General features: G+C 41.9%; 2 protein-coding genes across 7 annotated transcripts in view; one reads left to right on the top strand and one right to left on the bottom strand.

Moving 5' to 3' along the window:
• Positions 1-5,461, bottom strand: part of LOC116703470 (uncharacterized) — a 6,756-nt gene extending 1,295 nt beyond the window's left edge. Inside the window, exons 1-7 of one of the 6 annotated variants that reach the window (XM_032538227.1) lie at positions 5,205-5,461; positions 4,905-4,947; positions 4,567-4,673; positions 3,703-4,490; positions 2,902-3,415; positions 1,850-1,962; positions 1,364-1,462 (exon numbers count right to left, since the gene is read on the bottom strand). In XM_032538227.1, coding sequence (XP_032394118.1) covers positions 1,364-1,462; positions 1,850-1,962; positions 2,902-3,415; positions 3,703-4,490; positions 4,567-4,673; positions 4,905-4,947; positions 5,205-5,228 — 1,688 coding nt within the window. In that variant the 5' untranslated portion in view covers positions 5,229-5,461. Of the gene's footprint in view, positions 1-1,363; positions 1,463-1,849; positions 1,963-2,901; positions 3,416-3,702; positions 4,491-4,566; positions 4,674-4,904; positions 4,948-5,021 lie in introns of those variants that run through there. The other 5 variants (XM_032538242.1, XM_032538256.1, XM_032538249.1 and 2 more) reach the window with 5 other exon arrangements.
• A 17-nt stretch (positions 5,462-5,478) lies between these two features.
• cc2d1a (coiled-coil and C2 domain containing 1A) overlaps positions 5,479-12,899 on the top strand; it is a gene marked incomplete at its 5' end in the record, with an annotated part of 16,165 nt that continues 8,744 nt past the window's right edge. The window contains 16 exon segments of the mRNA XM_032538092.1: positions 5,479-5,842; positions 6,126-6,191; positions 6,308-6,431; positions 6,566-6,672; positions 7,169-7,402; positions 7,579-7,885; positions 8,742-8,851; positions 8,956-9,028; positions 9,980-10,081; positions 10,178-10,305; positions 10,958-11,030; positions 11,113-11,246; positions 11,685-11,772; positions 11,911-11,987; positions 12,135-12,230; positions 12,752-12,874. Of these exon segments, the coding sequence (XP_032393983.1) occupies positions 6,135-6,191; positions 6,308-6,431; positions 6,566-6,672; positions 7,169-7,402; positions 7,579-7,885; positions 8,742-8,851; positions 8,956-9,028; positions 9,980-10,081; positions 10,178-10,305; positions 10,958-11,030; positions 11,113-11,246; positions 11,685-11,772; positions 11,911-11,987; positions 12,135-12,230; positions 12,752-12,874 (1,833 nt within the window).

Below are 12,899 nucleotides of genomic sequence, written 5' to 3'. Positions count from 1 at the left end.
AAACACAAGGAATGGACATTAGACCAGTGGAAATCTGGGCTTTGGTCTGATGAGTCCAACTTTGAGATCTTTGGTTCCAACCGCCGTGTCTTTGTGCGACACAGAAAAGGTGACTGGATGGATTCTACATGCCTGGTTTCCACAGTGAAGCATGGAGGAGGAGGTGTGATGGTGTAGGGGTGCTTTGCTGGTGACACTGTTGGGGATTTATTCAAAACTGAAGGCATACTGAACCAGCATGGCTACCACAGCATCCTGCAGCAACATGACATCCCATCCGGTTTGCGTTTAGTTGGACCATCATTTATTTTTCAACAGGACAATGACCCCAAACACACCTCCAGGCTGTGTAAGGGCTATTTGACCAAGAAGGGGAGTGATTGAGTGCTGCGCCTCCACAGTCACCGGATATGAAGTCAATCGAGATGGTTTTTATGGAGAGCTGGACCGCAGAGTGAAGACAAAAGGGCCAACAAGTCCTAAGCATCTCTGGGAACTCCTTCAAGACTATTGGAAAACCATTTCAGGTGACTACCTTTTAAAGCTCATCAAAAGAATGCCAAAAGTGTGCAAAGCAGTAATCAGAGCAAAGGGTGGCTACATTGTTTTCGGTTATTTCACACTTTTTTGATAAGTACATAATTCCATATGTGTTCATTCATAGTTCTGATACCTTCAGTGATAATCTACGATGTAAATAGTCATGAAAATAAAAACGCATTGAATGAGAAGGTGTGTCCAAAGTTTTGGCCTGTAATGTATACCTACACTCTCCGTCTCTGATGATTGGGAATGATTGAGATTTCTCTTGGCACAGCTTCCAGACTTACAACTTTCAGACACGTTGCCCACGTCCCAACTACGTCGTCAAGCTCAGTTGGAGGCTGCGCAGTAACGCCTAGCCATCACCGGAAAAGTCCTTCCATTTTCCTTCACTGGTCTTCATCCAGAACAACGGGATCTGTTGGTCCACTTCTTTAACTGTCTATGGAAAAACTCCATCGCTACCTTGTTAGCCGGTTCCTGAATGGGTGTATGTGTGCAGTGCCGTGAAGCAATTTAGTACATCGCGAGACCTGATATCACACGATACTTCCTGGCGTTGAATCCGGCGACTCGCCGGCCAAAAGTTGCAAGGGGGAGTTTTCCGTTCACAGTCGCTAGGGGGAAGCGAGACGACCACCATTCAACTTGAAAAAGTCATATAACCATTCCAATGACTCCGAAGATGTTCTGTTAAGATAAATTAAGCTAAACAAACTGCGTAGTTCCCCTTTAAGGTTGAAGGCAGGTCTCATTTACTCGTATAGGAAAGTGTCCAAACCTTTGACTGGTACGAATAGAAAAAGTGGCATTTACTAACTTGAGAGAGGAGAGTTCTCTGACGAGTCCACAGATCAAGTCTGTAGCATCCTCCTGACAGTCTGGATAACCAAGATCGTCCTCCTTCTCCATCACCTCACTGGATAGAGAGAAAGTACAAAACATGGATGGATGAATAAAAAAGTGGCACATAAAGCTTGTAGCAAATCTTTATTTTCTGTTTCTTTTTTCATTTTACAGGAGTACAAATCTGAATTCCCTGCATGTTAATCAGAATATTTGTTACAACGTAATCTGTCCTTGTCCTTTGAGGTCAAGGGAGCTTACTTCAATTCAATTAGGAAGTTGTTTGTCTAAGTGGAAGAAGACACCACTGGGTTTCCCACACCTCTAATGAGCTAAACCCCGAGCTTGTTTACACTGGAGAGCTAGCCTGCAAAGAGTCCCTTGCTTCCCCAACCTTCCCTTTTTTTCGCCCCACTGTCAATGTTCTTGTGGGATTTAACCCCCTTCACTACTTCCTTACGTCAGAACGATGGTGTTCAGCTGTGAGTCTGACACGTAATCCAAGTACCCAGAACCAAACGGGTCAGCATTGTCCCTGGTCTGAGGGGGCTCAGGTTTATCATCACTGTCCCCCTGTGTGCAAAAAAAACCCCAAAACAAACATTTCTGTATAGTTATAAGGTAAAAGCAAATAACATTCAGTGTATCAATTTGGTGATTTTCATGTTTTTTTTGTTACCATTTTAGGCCTTTATTTTATAGTACAGCTGAAATCATGAAAGGGAAGAGAGAGAGGGAATGGCATGCCGCAAAGGGCTGCATTCGAAGTTGAACCTGCGTCCCCTGCTTCACGGAGTAAACCTCTATAAATGGGCGCACACTCTACCAGGTGAGCTACCCAGGCGCTCAATGTTTGAAGACTGTGACAGTAATTTAGAAAGCTACCTGCCTTTTGCAGGTGATCATAAGACGTCTATTACAAGGTTCCATGGCATGAAAATTTCACTTCATGGGTTTTTTTAAACATTATTATGCATCCCATCAGCCTGCCTATTGTCACCCAGTGGCTGGAAATGGCGATAGGTGTAAACCGAGCCCTGGGTGTCATGCTCTGCCTTTGAGAAAATGTAAGCTCAGATGGGCCGATTTGGAGGGGCAAGGTTACCTCCCCTTTCTATGCTTTGCCCGCCCAGCAAATTTGGCCCAGCCATGATGTCTCTCCTCTTCTCTCCGCCTCAAAAGCTACAGACTCAGAAATGGCTCATACTAAGGAAAGCTCATTGTGGGACTGTCTCTAGTGACTCTAATTATGCACCAAGGCTGAATTTGGGAACGAGACAGCAAACCTTTACATTTCAGAAAACCTTTAACCTGCTAATATTGTTTTTTTTCTGTTGCTACGGCATTAACGATAAACACTACAAAATTATGCAATGTGGCAAAGAGACGACCATATGCACAACACGGGAAATTTTGCTTATCAAACAATGACACTTTAACACCCCTGACAGTCTCAATAAACAGTGTGAGCTTAATTAAACTGGTATTTTGTAAGTTAGCCCCACCACTTACACTATCTTTCCTCTCTGAGCCACTGGGTGTCACTGCAGCCTTGCACAGCTCCCCAGCGTTGGATTCTGCTGACCGGGTGTCTGGGAATGAAGCGTCTGCTTCAGGTCCGTCACTGTCCCCAGCATCAACAGCCGACTCTTCCTTCTCATCTTTTGCCTTGGTTGCAATCTTCACTTGAAGAAGGGCAGCCTCAATTGCATCCCGGTTCTCAGTCTCCTGATTTTGAGTTGGATTAGAGTCAAAAGTGAAGGCAGGACTTTTGTCTACTAGTGCTGACCCATCTTCTCCATCTTTTATTTGTTCCTGAGGTTTTTTAGCCACAATCTCAGCTGTGCATCCCTCAAGTTCCTGCTGCTCCAGATTCACAAAAAGCTCCTCTGCAGGTGAGTCTGACTTTGTGTCACCAGTTTGCTCTGGATCAAGCACTATGCCTCCTTCAACCTCACAACCCGGATCACACACTGTGCCGGTCCCATCTGAGGTAGGGACAGCAATGTGGACTTCAGTTTCTGCCCTGTGTTAACAAAGAATGTTATCATCAAGCAGGCAGTAATGAATTACATTTACACCTGTTTAATGTAATAAGTATATTCTGTTTGGAGTGTGTTTTTCTCTCTCACTAAAACCTTTACTAAAACAGTGTATATGACCTAAAATGTGTCCAATAGAGTACAGATGTTATTGACAGATGTTAATCTGACTTGAGTGGCATATGCCACGACTCTTTCCAACACTGGTGGTTGTCATGAAATGTAAGAATATTTAACATACAGTTTAGGTTCCTCGGTACATTATTCTGACCTGTCATCCTTTTCACAGTGACTGGGCTGAAGTTTTATCTCTGCCTCGCTCTGCTCTGTGACACTGCCTACTGGGGTTGAAGATACAATCTTTTCCGGAGCCACATGGTCAGCTGTGTCATTACAAATCTGCTTCTCAGCTCTCTCTGGTCCACTCTGCCCGTTCTCACGTTTTTGTGTCTGTAAAAAGTGACTCCGCTCCCTCTCTGTCAGACCACACATACCCATCCTTCGCTTCTTTTTGGCCGGTAAGCCCACTGCTGCGTCCTTTGTGATTTCCTTGACATCAGCCATTTGCACATTGCTGGGTTCTCCTCGGCTAGTTTCTTGATTTTTCTCCAAATTGTATTTAGAGTTATCCTCTGCAACCAGTTGCTCCTCCATAGCAGTTCCATCACCTTCTTCAGAGATTGGCAATAAGACCTCAAGTTGATCAGTGCATGTTTGAGATGGTGATCTGCTACACTCCTCTGCAGTCATTTCATCCATGCCCTTGGCACTCCTGGTGGCACCATTATCAGCATGTACGCTTAAACCCTCTGGCTGAGAATCATTGTTGGGATAGGTGACTGAAGTCTCTTCTTGCTCTTCAAAAGCTTTACCTGTCCCATTTAAGTAAACATCTGTTGCATCTGTACATTTTTGATGTGTGTCAGTATCTTGTTTGGTGAGACAGGACTGCTCTTCTGCCTCATGCTGTTGAGTTGAAACCATAATAGAATCCTGCAGAAGGGGCTGGTGTCCCTGTAGCAGAGCAGCATCCACTGCTGTATTAGCTCCTTCGGTGTTCTGAAATAAAAATAGAATGAGTTGTGAACAAATCTGGCTTGACTAAATGTAGGTTCTGTTTCAATCATTAAATTACCTGAGGATGAAGAGCAGCCTGAATATCCTCAATCTCTGAGACTTCATCACTTGGACATGCCCTTTTCCTTGACCTGTGTGACCGAGTCTGAGGTGGAGCTAAGCTGACTAATATGACAAATAAGGACCATTTCAATTAAAAGTACGACTGTAGCTGATAACACTTAAAGGAGTGTGTATTAATGATAAAGCTCTATATCAAGCATAATTTGCTGATAAAGTGTTGATCATCTAGTTTTAAAATGTAGGTCTTTAAAAAAAATTCAAATAATCATATATGGTTTGTTCAACAGTAGCACACAAAAATTAGCCAATGTTGTGGGATATCATCTCATTTACCACTGCTGTTGATCTTTGCTTTATTTTTGGCCATCTCCTCTTCCTAAAGAATAAAAATAAGTGAACTCAATACAGACATAACATAACGTTAGTAGCAAAAATATTGCTTATCATTACCATAAATAATTTCCAGTGTTACGGTTTTATCTTGATACTTAGCTTATAACGTTAGCCAACTAGCTAACAATTAATGATAATGTAAGCAGATAGCAAACAACATAATTACACTGACTGAATGAAGAAAGTTGAAGATATGCCTTGGATAAAGTTACTAAGTGTACTTTCTAAGGTTCAAATAACCTTTTTTTTGCTGATTAAGTTCATCCCCTGTAAGTAGACAGTGACAAAATGTCGCGTAATATTTTTACCCGCCTGACAGTTACCATTGGAGATAAAGGCCTGAAGCCATACACATATAAGAAAAGACCCCAATCGTGCGTGGTGAGGTGTCGTCACGTCGGTGTTTTACGTTAGTAATGGGTGTGTTTCGTCTGGACGTAAAGCGCGATATGCGTTGCCACTGGAGACGCACTGTAGGAAGTAAATTCCGAAATTCCACTTTTTTCCCTCCTAGGATGGCGAAGGCATATCCCGCCCTACTCGCTGCCTGTTCTTGTTTGGGTTGGTTCTAAACGGTCTCTGGTTAGGTATAGACAGGAGGAGTTGGTCATGGTAACAACGTCAGGTTAGCGTTAAGCCAATCAATGGCAGAGTAAGATAGAGTAGGGCGGGGCATGCCTGCTCCATCCTAGGAAATAAAATACTCTCGCATACCGTTCTTGTTTTCACCGTTTTGACAGCTCGAACTAAACGTTCAATTAAATCTGCCTGCTTGTATATGTTTTGTCTTTTCTACCATACTTTTGGAGCAGTTTCCGACTTGAATAATCGACCCGACTAGCTGTAACACTAACATCACGGTCTGTGAAACCGTCAAGGTATCGTCAAATATCTTGCCTTTACATTCATTAGCAATGTAAAAATGTTATTGTTTTTTGTGCTAGCTGTTAGCTACCATGGGCACATAAGCTAACTCGACGCAAGAGAGTTGGAACAGTGTGAATCATTACACACCAAAATGGAACATAGTGGCTGCTATTGAAGTTAGTGCCGACTCTATACAGGTGTACTAGCAGTGGATACTATACTGTCAGTCATGGACATGTTTATCACCTTTACTCTTCTTTCCATTGGCTTAACTAATCTATCCCTAACTTTTAGGAAGTAAAAATGAGTCGCGGTCGGAACCCTCCTCCCCGGGGTCAAGGGGCAGCGCGAGCCAAACAGGTAACACCCGTCATGTCTGATCATAAGATGTGTGAATGATATCTACTGTAAGTATATGCCAACAACAGGTATGATTCAGCTCCTCTTGCTGTACATTTCCTCCCGCTGGATCTCAGATGGGGCTGCTTCTTGACCTGGCCCCGGACGGAGGGATGGATGATGAGGGAAATGATGAAGACCTGGAGGCAGAGCTGCTGAATCTGGTGGGAAGAGGTGGAGGAAGATCACAAGGAAAGAAAGGTGAAGGCATATATAATGTATTGACATCATAAAGTATCATTTTCTCTTTCTGTCTCTCATTCATGTCCCAGTGCTGAAATGTGATACGCCATATGTGATTTAGTGCTGCTTGTGATGTATTTGTGCTTGCACAGCTCCTGTTCCCATGGCTGACATAGAGCAAATGGCAGCTCTTTGTATGAAAGACCTGGATGATGAGGAAATGGGAGATGAAGATTTGGAAGATGATGAAGATCTGCTGGTAACACACTCACACGGTTTCTGTTCCTTTTTTTAGAGCTAAAACAATTAGTGAATAAACTGATTCCTGCCAGAACATTTGGAACAATTTTGATGATGGATTTATTGTGTTAATCATTTTTTGAAGCACAGATGCCAATCATTGGCTAGTCCCAGCTTCTCCAACGTGCTGAAGTTGCTGCTTTTCTTTGTCATATATAATAGTTAACAGAATATCTTTTGAGTTATGGACAAAAACAAGCAATTTTAAGACCTCATTTTGTCGTCTGAGAAATTGTAATTAGCATATTTTACCTTTTTTGACAGTATACACAGACTAAATGATTCTTTGATTAAGCCAGAACATTGTGAACCAATTAACTGATAATAAAAACAGATTTTTAATTGCATTCTTAATCCCTTTCATTGCCCTTACAACATAATGGTGAAGCTTAGCTGTTGATTTGCTTTATCTTTTTTTTTTTTTACTGTATCCATTTCTGTGTGTCTGTACATAGGCAGAACTGAATGAGGTTTTAGAGGATAATGAGGAACAAACTCTTCCTGCTGTCACGCCGACTGGTCCTAAAGTGAACGTCACATCCCACTCTGCTCCTTCTGCTGCTGCCAGTGGTGCAACTGGGTTGGAGTCTCGCCTGTTGGAACGCATTGAAATGTATAAGGGAGCCATTTCCAATGCCAAGGCTGCAGGGGAGACAAGTAAAGTTCGAAGATACGACCGTGGGTTAAAGGTAAACTGGAGAAGGAAAAGAGGAAACCTCTCAGTACAAGTTGATCCCCATGCCTTGTCTTCATTCAAACCTTTTTATTCAAATGTCTAAAAAGTGCCTCTTAAATAATGCTAATGCAAATTGATTCTCTGTAATCTTCAATAACATGTTCATTTTTTCTTCTTCTTGAACCCTAGACTCTGCAGACAATGTTGACATCTGTCAGGAAAGGAAAAGCGGTCAATGAGGAGGAGATCCCGCCTCCAGTTGCGCTCGGTGGAAATCCCAACATCAAGGAATCGATTAAGGAACGAGAACTGCCAGAGCCCACGCTGATGCCCTCTCCGCCCACAAACCAGAAACCTCTGAAGGAGGCTGCGCCAAAAGCTCCTAATATGAAGCCGCTCCATCTGACCGTGCCCCAAAAGCCTGCTGTTGCAATCACCCCGGAAACACCTGCCATCTCTCCCCTCACCCCCAGCCAGCCTGACGCACAGCACTCCGGTAAACACACACGATAACATACAGAGTACTGTGTAGACGAATCTCCACCTTGCTTCTGCTTCTCTGTACTGTGTAGTGAAGGTATAAGAGTAAATCTGTGGTAATTGGTCCACTCTAATTAACACTTAACATTCTTCGACTCATTTTTCAGCTGAAAAGTTGGTAAATGTCGTTATTAATACTGCCACTCAAAAGGTTTTAATGTTTATGCTGAAATGATTAGTTGATCAATGGGTTTGGGGATTATTTATCTCCTTTGAACTCTTTTGACTTTGGTGTTGACGCATTCCATAGCACAATACTAATGTCAAACTTAATCACTTTATTTCTACTAGAAATTAGTCTGGTGTTCTTTCCGACCAGCACGTTTGTGCTTCACACTTTGCCCTCTCACAGTAAATATAGTATATGTTTACTGTTGTTCCCGTTTAAGAGTTGCTTACTTTTCCTCATTAACTCCTGATCAGTAATTTGTTTTCGGGTTTGGTACTTAACGGTGATAAGTAATTTATATTATATAATCAAACCTATTAATTAACTAAAGGCTTATAACAATTAAACGAAACAATCAAATACAGCAAACAACCTCTTCATTATACCACTACAAACAACCACGACATACTATTCTTCAATTGTTACTGTTCACAGACATAGTAGCTTACAAATGTTACTGTGATCATTCTGAGCTTTTAAACTAAGTCTTTTTTTTTCTATTTTGTTCTCTATCTCTCTCCCATTTTGTCTCACACACACACACACACACACACACACACACACACACACACACACACACACACACACACACACACACACACACACACACACAAACACACATGTGTGTCTTCTCTGCATTCAGAGCTGAAACAGGCTGTGTTGTCCAGACAAAGGGAGTATAAGTTGGCGGCCATAAATGCCAAACAGAGTGGCAACATAGACCAGGCAAAACAGCACTACTCTACTGCCAAGGTAACAGAACCTATGTCAATGTTATCACGTGATAAAATCTATTTGTTTATGGAAGTGTTTATAGAAAAAGTCAATCCTAATATAGTTGACCTCCCTTTATGCAGAAGCTGGACATGCTGGTGGAGGCTGTGGACAGAGATGAACCAGTAGACCTGAGCTCACTACCTCCTCCTCCTGGTCAGTGTAACCACTTTAAAGGAATGCTTTACCCTCTAGTTTTTGACTATTGTTTCAATTACTCATGCACCATAGCCGGATTTATTTACAGAAAATAATTAACGCTGATTCCTTTATTATATTTGGAGGATGGAGCCTCCAACAGTGGCATCAGTGCATTATTAAATTATGCACTATTTTTGACCTTTTTTAAGGCTTTTGATACTACCTTTCAAATTTTACTAAACAAATCACATTTTCTTGGTTTGGAGGATGATGCTCGTATCGGTTTTGCACATATGTGTCTAAGTGAACACAGGCTTATAATACAAATTTGGTATGTTCTGGAACGTACGTGGCTCTTTTCCAACTCAAGCTCTGTCTAGATGGAGCCTGCCTCTAACGTTTCACAGACATTACTACAGAACTTCAAATTTACATGCTGAACACAGTTAAGCCAAAATCTGGTTCATTCTCAAAAAGCCATAGTTCTGTCCTGCATCTTCCTGTCATCCATACTTAATGGTACTGAAAACAAGATTGTTCAATTTCATCACTATTTGTTACATTTGATGCTGTTTATCACAGTGCCCTGCGCTTCATACTCATCACTGTACTGTATGAAAAAGTAGGCTTGTCCTTACTAACTACAAGAAGAGCACTACACACTAGCATTTTGTTTATGGATGGGACTGGCTTACCCCATGGGTAAATACTCAACTTGGGAAGATTGCCTTCCAAAACTTAGCACCATATAAGTATAATGAATGTTAATTTTGGACCTTTTTAGAGACCTACTGCATGTGATTGTTTGTGATGCTGTTTAATATTTGTTTTTGGCTGTGTTTTATTGTGTATATTACTTCTGCTTACCTGATTGTGTAAAGGTTATAATGGTACTTCTACTACTACTACTACTACTAATAATAATAACTCATATCCACCCCTCCACTGATGTCTGATTCTCTGCAGGAGACGTAGTAGCAAAACACTGTGCACCTCCTCCTCCTCCTCAGTCTTCCTCTAAACCTGCTGCCCCCGCTGCACCTGCACCCACCCAGGTGGCCAGTGCCGGTAAGACTCCAGTAGCCTTGATCTTTCAGATGATACAAATGATTCATGTTGAATTTAAAAAAGTACAATGTGTGTGTGTCTGTGTGTCCTGCAAAGAACTGCCTGCTCCCAGCAATTTGGCAGAAGCCCTGCAGCAGAGAATGGACATATACAAGTCAGCAGCAGAGGGAGCCAAGAGCAAAGGAGATGATCGTAAGGCTCGCATGCACCAGCGCATTATCAAGGTACACACTATGCACTTTGAAAAACTATTTTTAAAACTAAATGATTCTTTTCTCCAAAAAAGATGCACATGTACAGCTGAAACAAAATCTAATACAGCATTAGATATTTCCAAAGGTTGAGCTATTAGAGATGTAACCCGTGTTCCTGGCTCTGTGCTGCTGTTTGTTGGTGCTTTTTTCTCATTTCCCGGAATATCTGGTGTGTGACTCACTTTATTTTGACTGGAAATACCCTCTGTTGCTTTGTCTGTAACTACTACTGTTGTTTATTTTACCTACCAGAATAACCTGCAATGACGTCTGTCTAAAAATAGGAAACCTTTATTTAAAGTTGATTGGGCTGAGGCAGGGTAAACAGATACAACAAGAACATGAAGACAATAACTTGATTGTATATTGCTTTTTCATTTCCATCTAGGGAGTTATGCTTTTTTCAGTATTGTATTTATACGCAAGAAACCCACTTTAAGCTTTGGAATGGGAATTAAATATATGGGAGGTTGTGCACTTGCAAATACGCTGTATTTTTTCTGATTCACAGTGCTGTACTCTCACTAAGTAACAATCCGGGTATATAGTAGTGTAAGAGTGTCCAAGGGTGGGATTTTCCTGTAATATCAGAATTATCAATCCTCTCCTCTCTGCCCAACAGCAATACCAGGATGCCATCAGAGCTCACAAAGCTGGGCGACCTGTCACTTTATCGGATCTACCTGTACCACCAGGTAACTTTCGTCAGGTGTGTTTTGGGATTGTGCCACACTGAGTTTATAGTTACAGTAAGTCACGTGTGTGTTGCTCTTCTAGGCTGCCCACCACTTCAGGGCTCAGAGGGGGGTCAACAGAACTTCATGGGTGTCCTGGAAACGGCTATGAAAATAGCTAATCAGGATGCAGACGCAGGAGAGGAAGAAGAGGATGGACAAAGAGAGGCTGCCAAGGTAAAAATAAAGAAATAAAGGCACTACCAAATGGTCAAATTGTTCTACAGCCAAGGAATCTGATTGGTTGCCTTTAAAACCAAACCGAGCAATGTTTTAATGTTTGTCAGGCCAGCCTCTGTGCTATTGAATCATTAACTCTTTTTTTTTTTTTGACTGCACTTCCTGCCTCTTACATCAACTTCATGCTTGTAATGTCTGTAAAGTATGATATTTTGGTCATTAATTGTACAAAACAATAACTCGCTAAATTTGATTAGGACAGAGCTCTTGGAATAAAAAACAAAAATGCTAAACTCCCAAGTTTTTCAAACTGTTGCACTTAAAGAAAACACTACTGTAGCTTGATATCTCTATGTTTTATTGCATTTATCTAATGATCTTCTTACATCTATATCTCTTATACTATATCTTATCTTATATTTTCTTTCTCCGCAGCCCGCAGTGCGTCCACCTACCCAAAAGGCTAAGTCTCCAGCTCCTCAGGCCCCGGGGGGCTCCTCAGTTCCAAAACTAGGAACTAAAGGTGCTTTTAGAGTGTGGGTTTGTGTCTGTGCATGTAAATGCCCACCTGCCCGCGTGCATGTACAAAATGTGCCAGATAAAGTGTGTGTTACACGACAAGGCAGAGTTTCACTTATTTTTCTCTTAATTATCTTTGCAGCCCAGCAGCAAGTGGATTTACTGTTGCTAAGGCGACAGGCTTTTTTGCGTGCAGCGCTGCGCTCCAAACAGATGAAGGTAGGCTGTGGACTTTTTTAGCTTTCTTTTTTTTATTGCTGTAGTTAGATTCCTTGTCATCTTTGTATTTTTTGTGGATGGCTTTATCACCGCTGCCTGTTGTTTTATTGGAGTCTTGAGCATCTGTTGTGTTGCTGCTGTTTGTAGGACATGACTGGAGCAGCACAGCATCTCAGACATGCCAAGGGACTGGACCCCATGATCACTGCTGCCAAGTCCGGCCTACCTGTCGATATCACCAAGGTCATAAATACATTCCCGTATGCAAATGAATGACATCCAAAAACATTGAGAGCAAGTTTGTGTGTGTTGAATATGTCACAGGAGCAACCAAAAGTGTGAGGTGTGTTAACACAAAATGGCACAGAAATAGAAGCAATAGAAAGGAAGCATAAAGTGAACTCCAAACACCTTTTGTGCTTACCACAGTCTCACCTTCTGTGTGTTTTTCTGTACCGGTGCGTGAGTTTATCTGCATATTTTCAGTGCCATTCCACTATTCATATTTCATATAGTTGCCACTTTTCCCATATGACTTTCTTTCATTTTGCCTGACATCTTTCCTTCAATAACCCATGTATTTCTGTTTGAGTCAGCCTCACAGTGTAATTACCAAGAATATTAAGCTTGTGCCTCTGTTACTTTGTCTACCTCTTTGTCTGCAGAATATCGTACAAGCTTAGAAAAAGATATTCATAATTTGTAGTGGACAGATTTTTTGTTATTGTTTCTCACAAAATTTGTAATGGTCTCTTTCCTGACAGATTCCCAGTGCTCCAGTAAGTGAGGAGGACTACTCCCTTGCTCGCTCCCGCACCTCCCCTCTCTCCCAACGCTCCAGTGAACAGTACCACGGCCTCATGGATCTTTTCCGGAAGCAGCATGAGGTGTGTGTGTGTGTGTGTGTCTGTG

The sequence above is a fragment of the Etheostoma spectabile genome, chromosome 2 (assembly GCF_008692095.1).
Source record: "Etheostoma spectabile isolate EspeVRDwgs_2016 chromosome 2, UIUC_Espe_1.0, whole genome shotgun sequence".
NCBI classification, from domain to species: Eukaryota; Metazoa; Chordata; class Actinopteri; order Perciformes; family Percidae; genus Etheostoma; species Etheostoma spectabile.
This window is presented reverse-complemented; position numbering and strand designations above follow the sequence as displayed.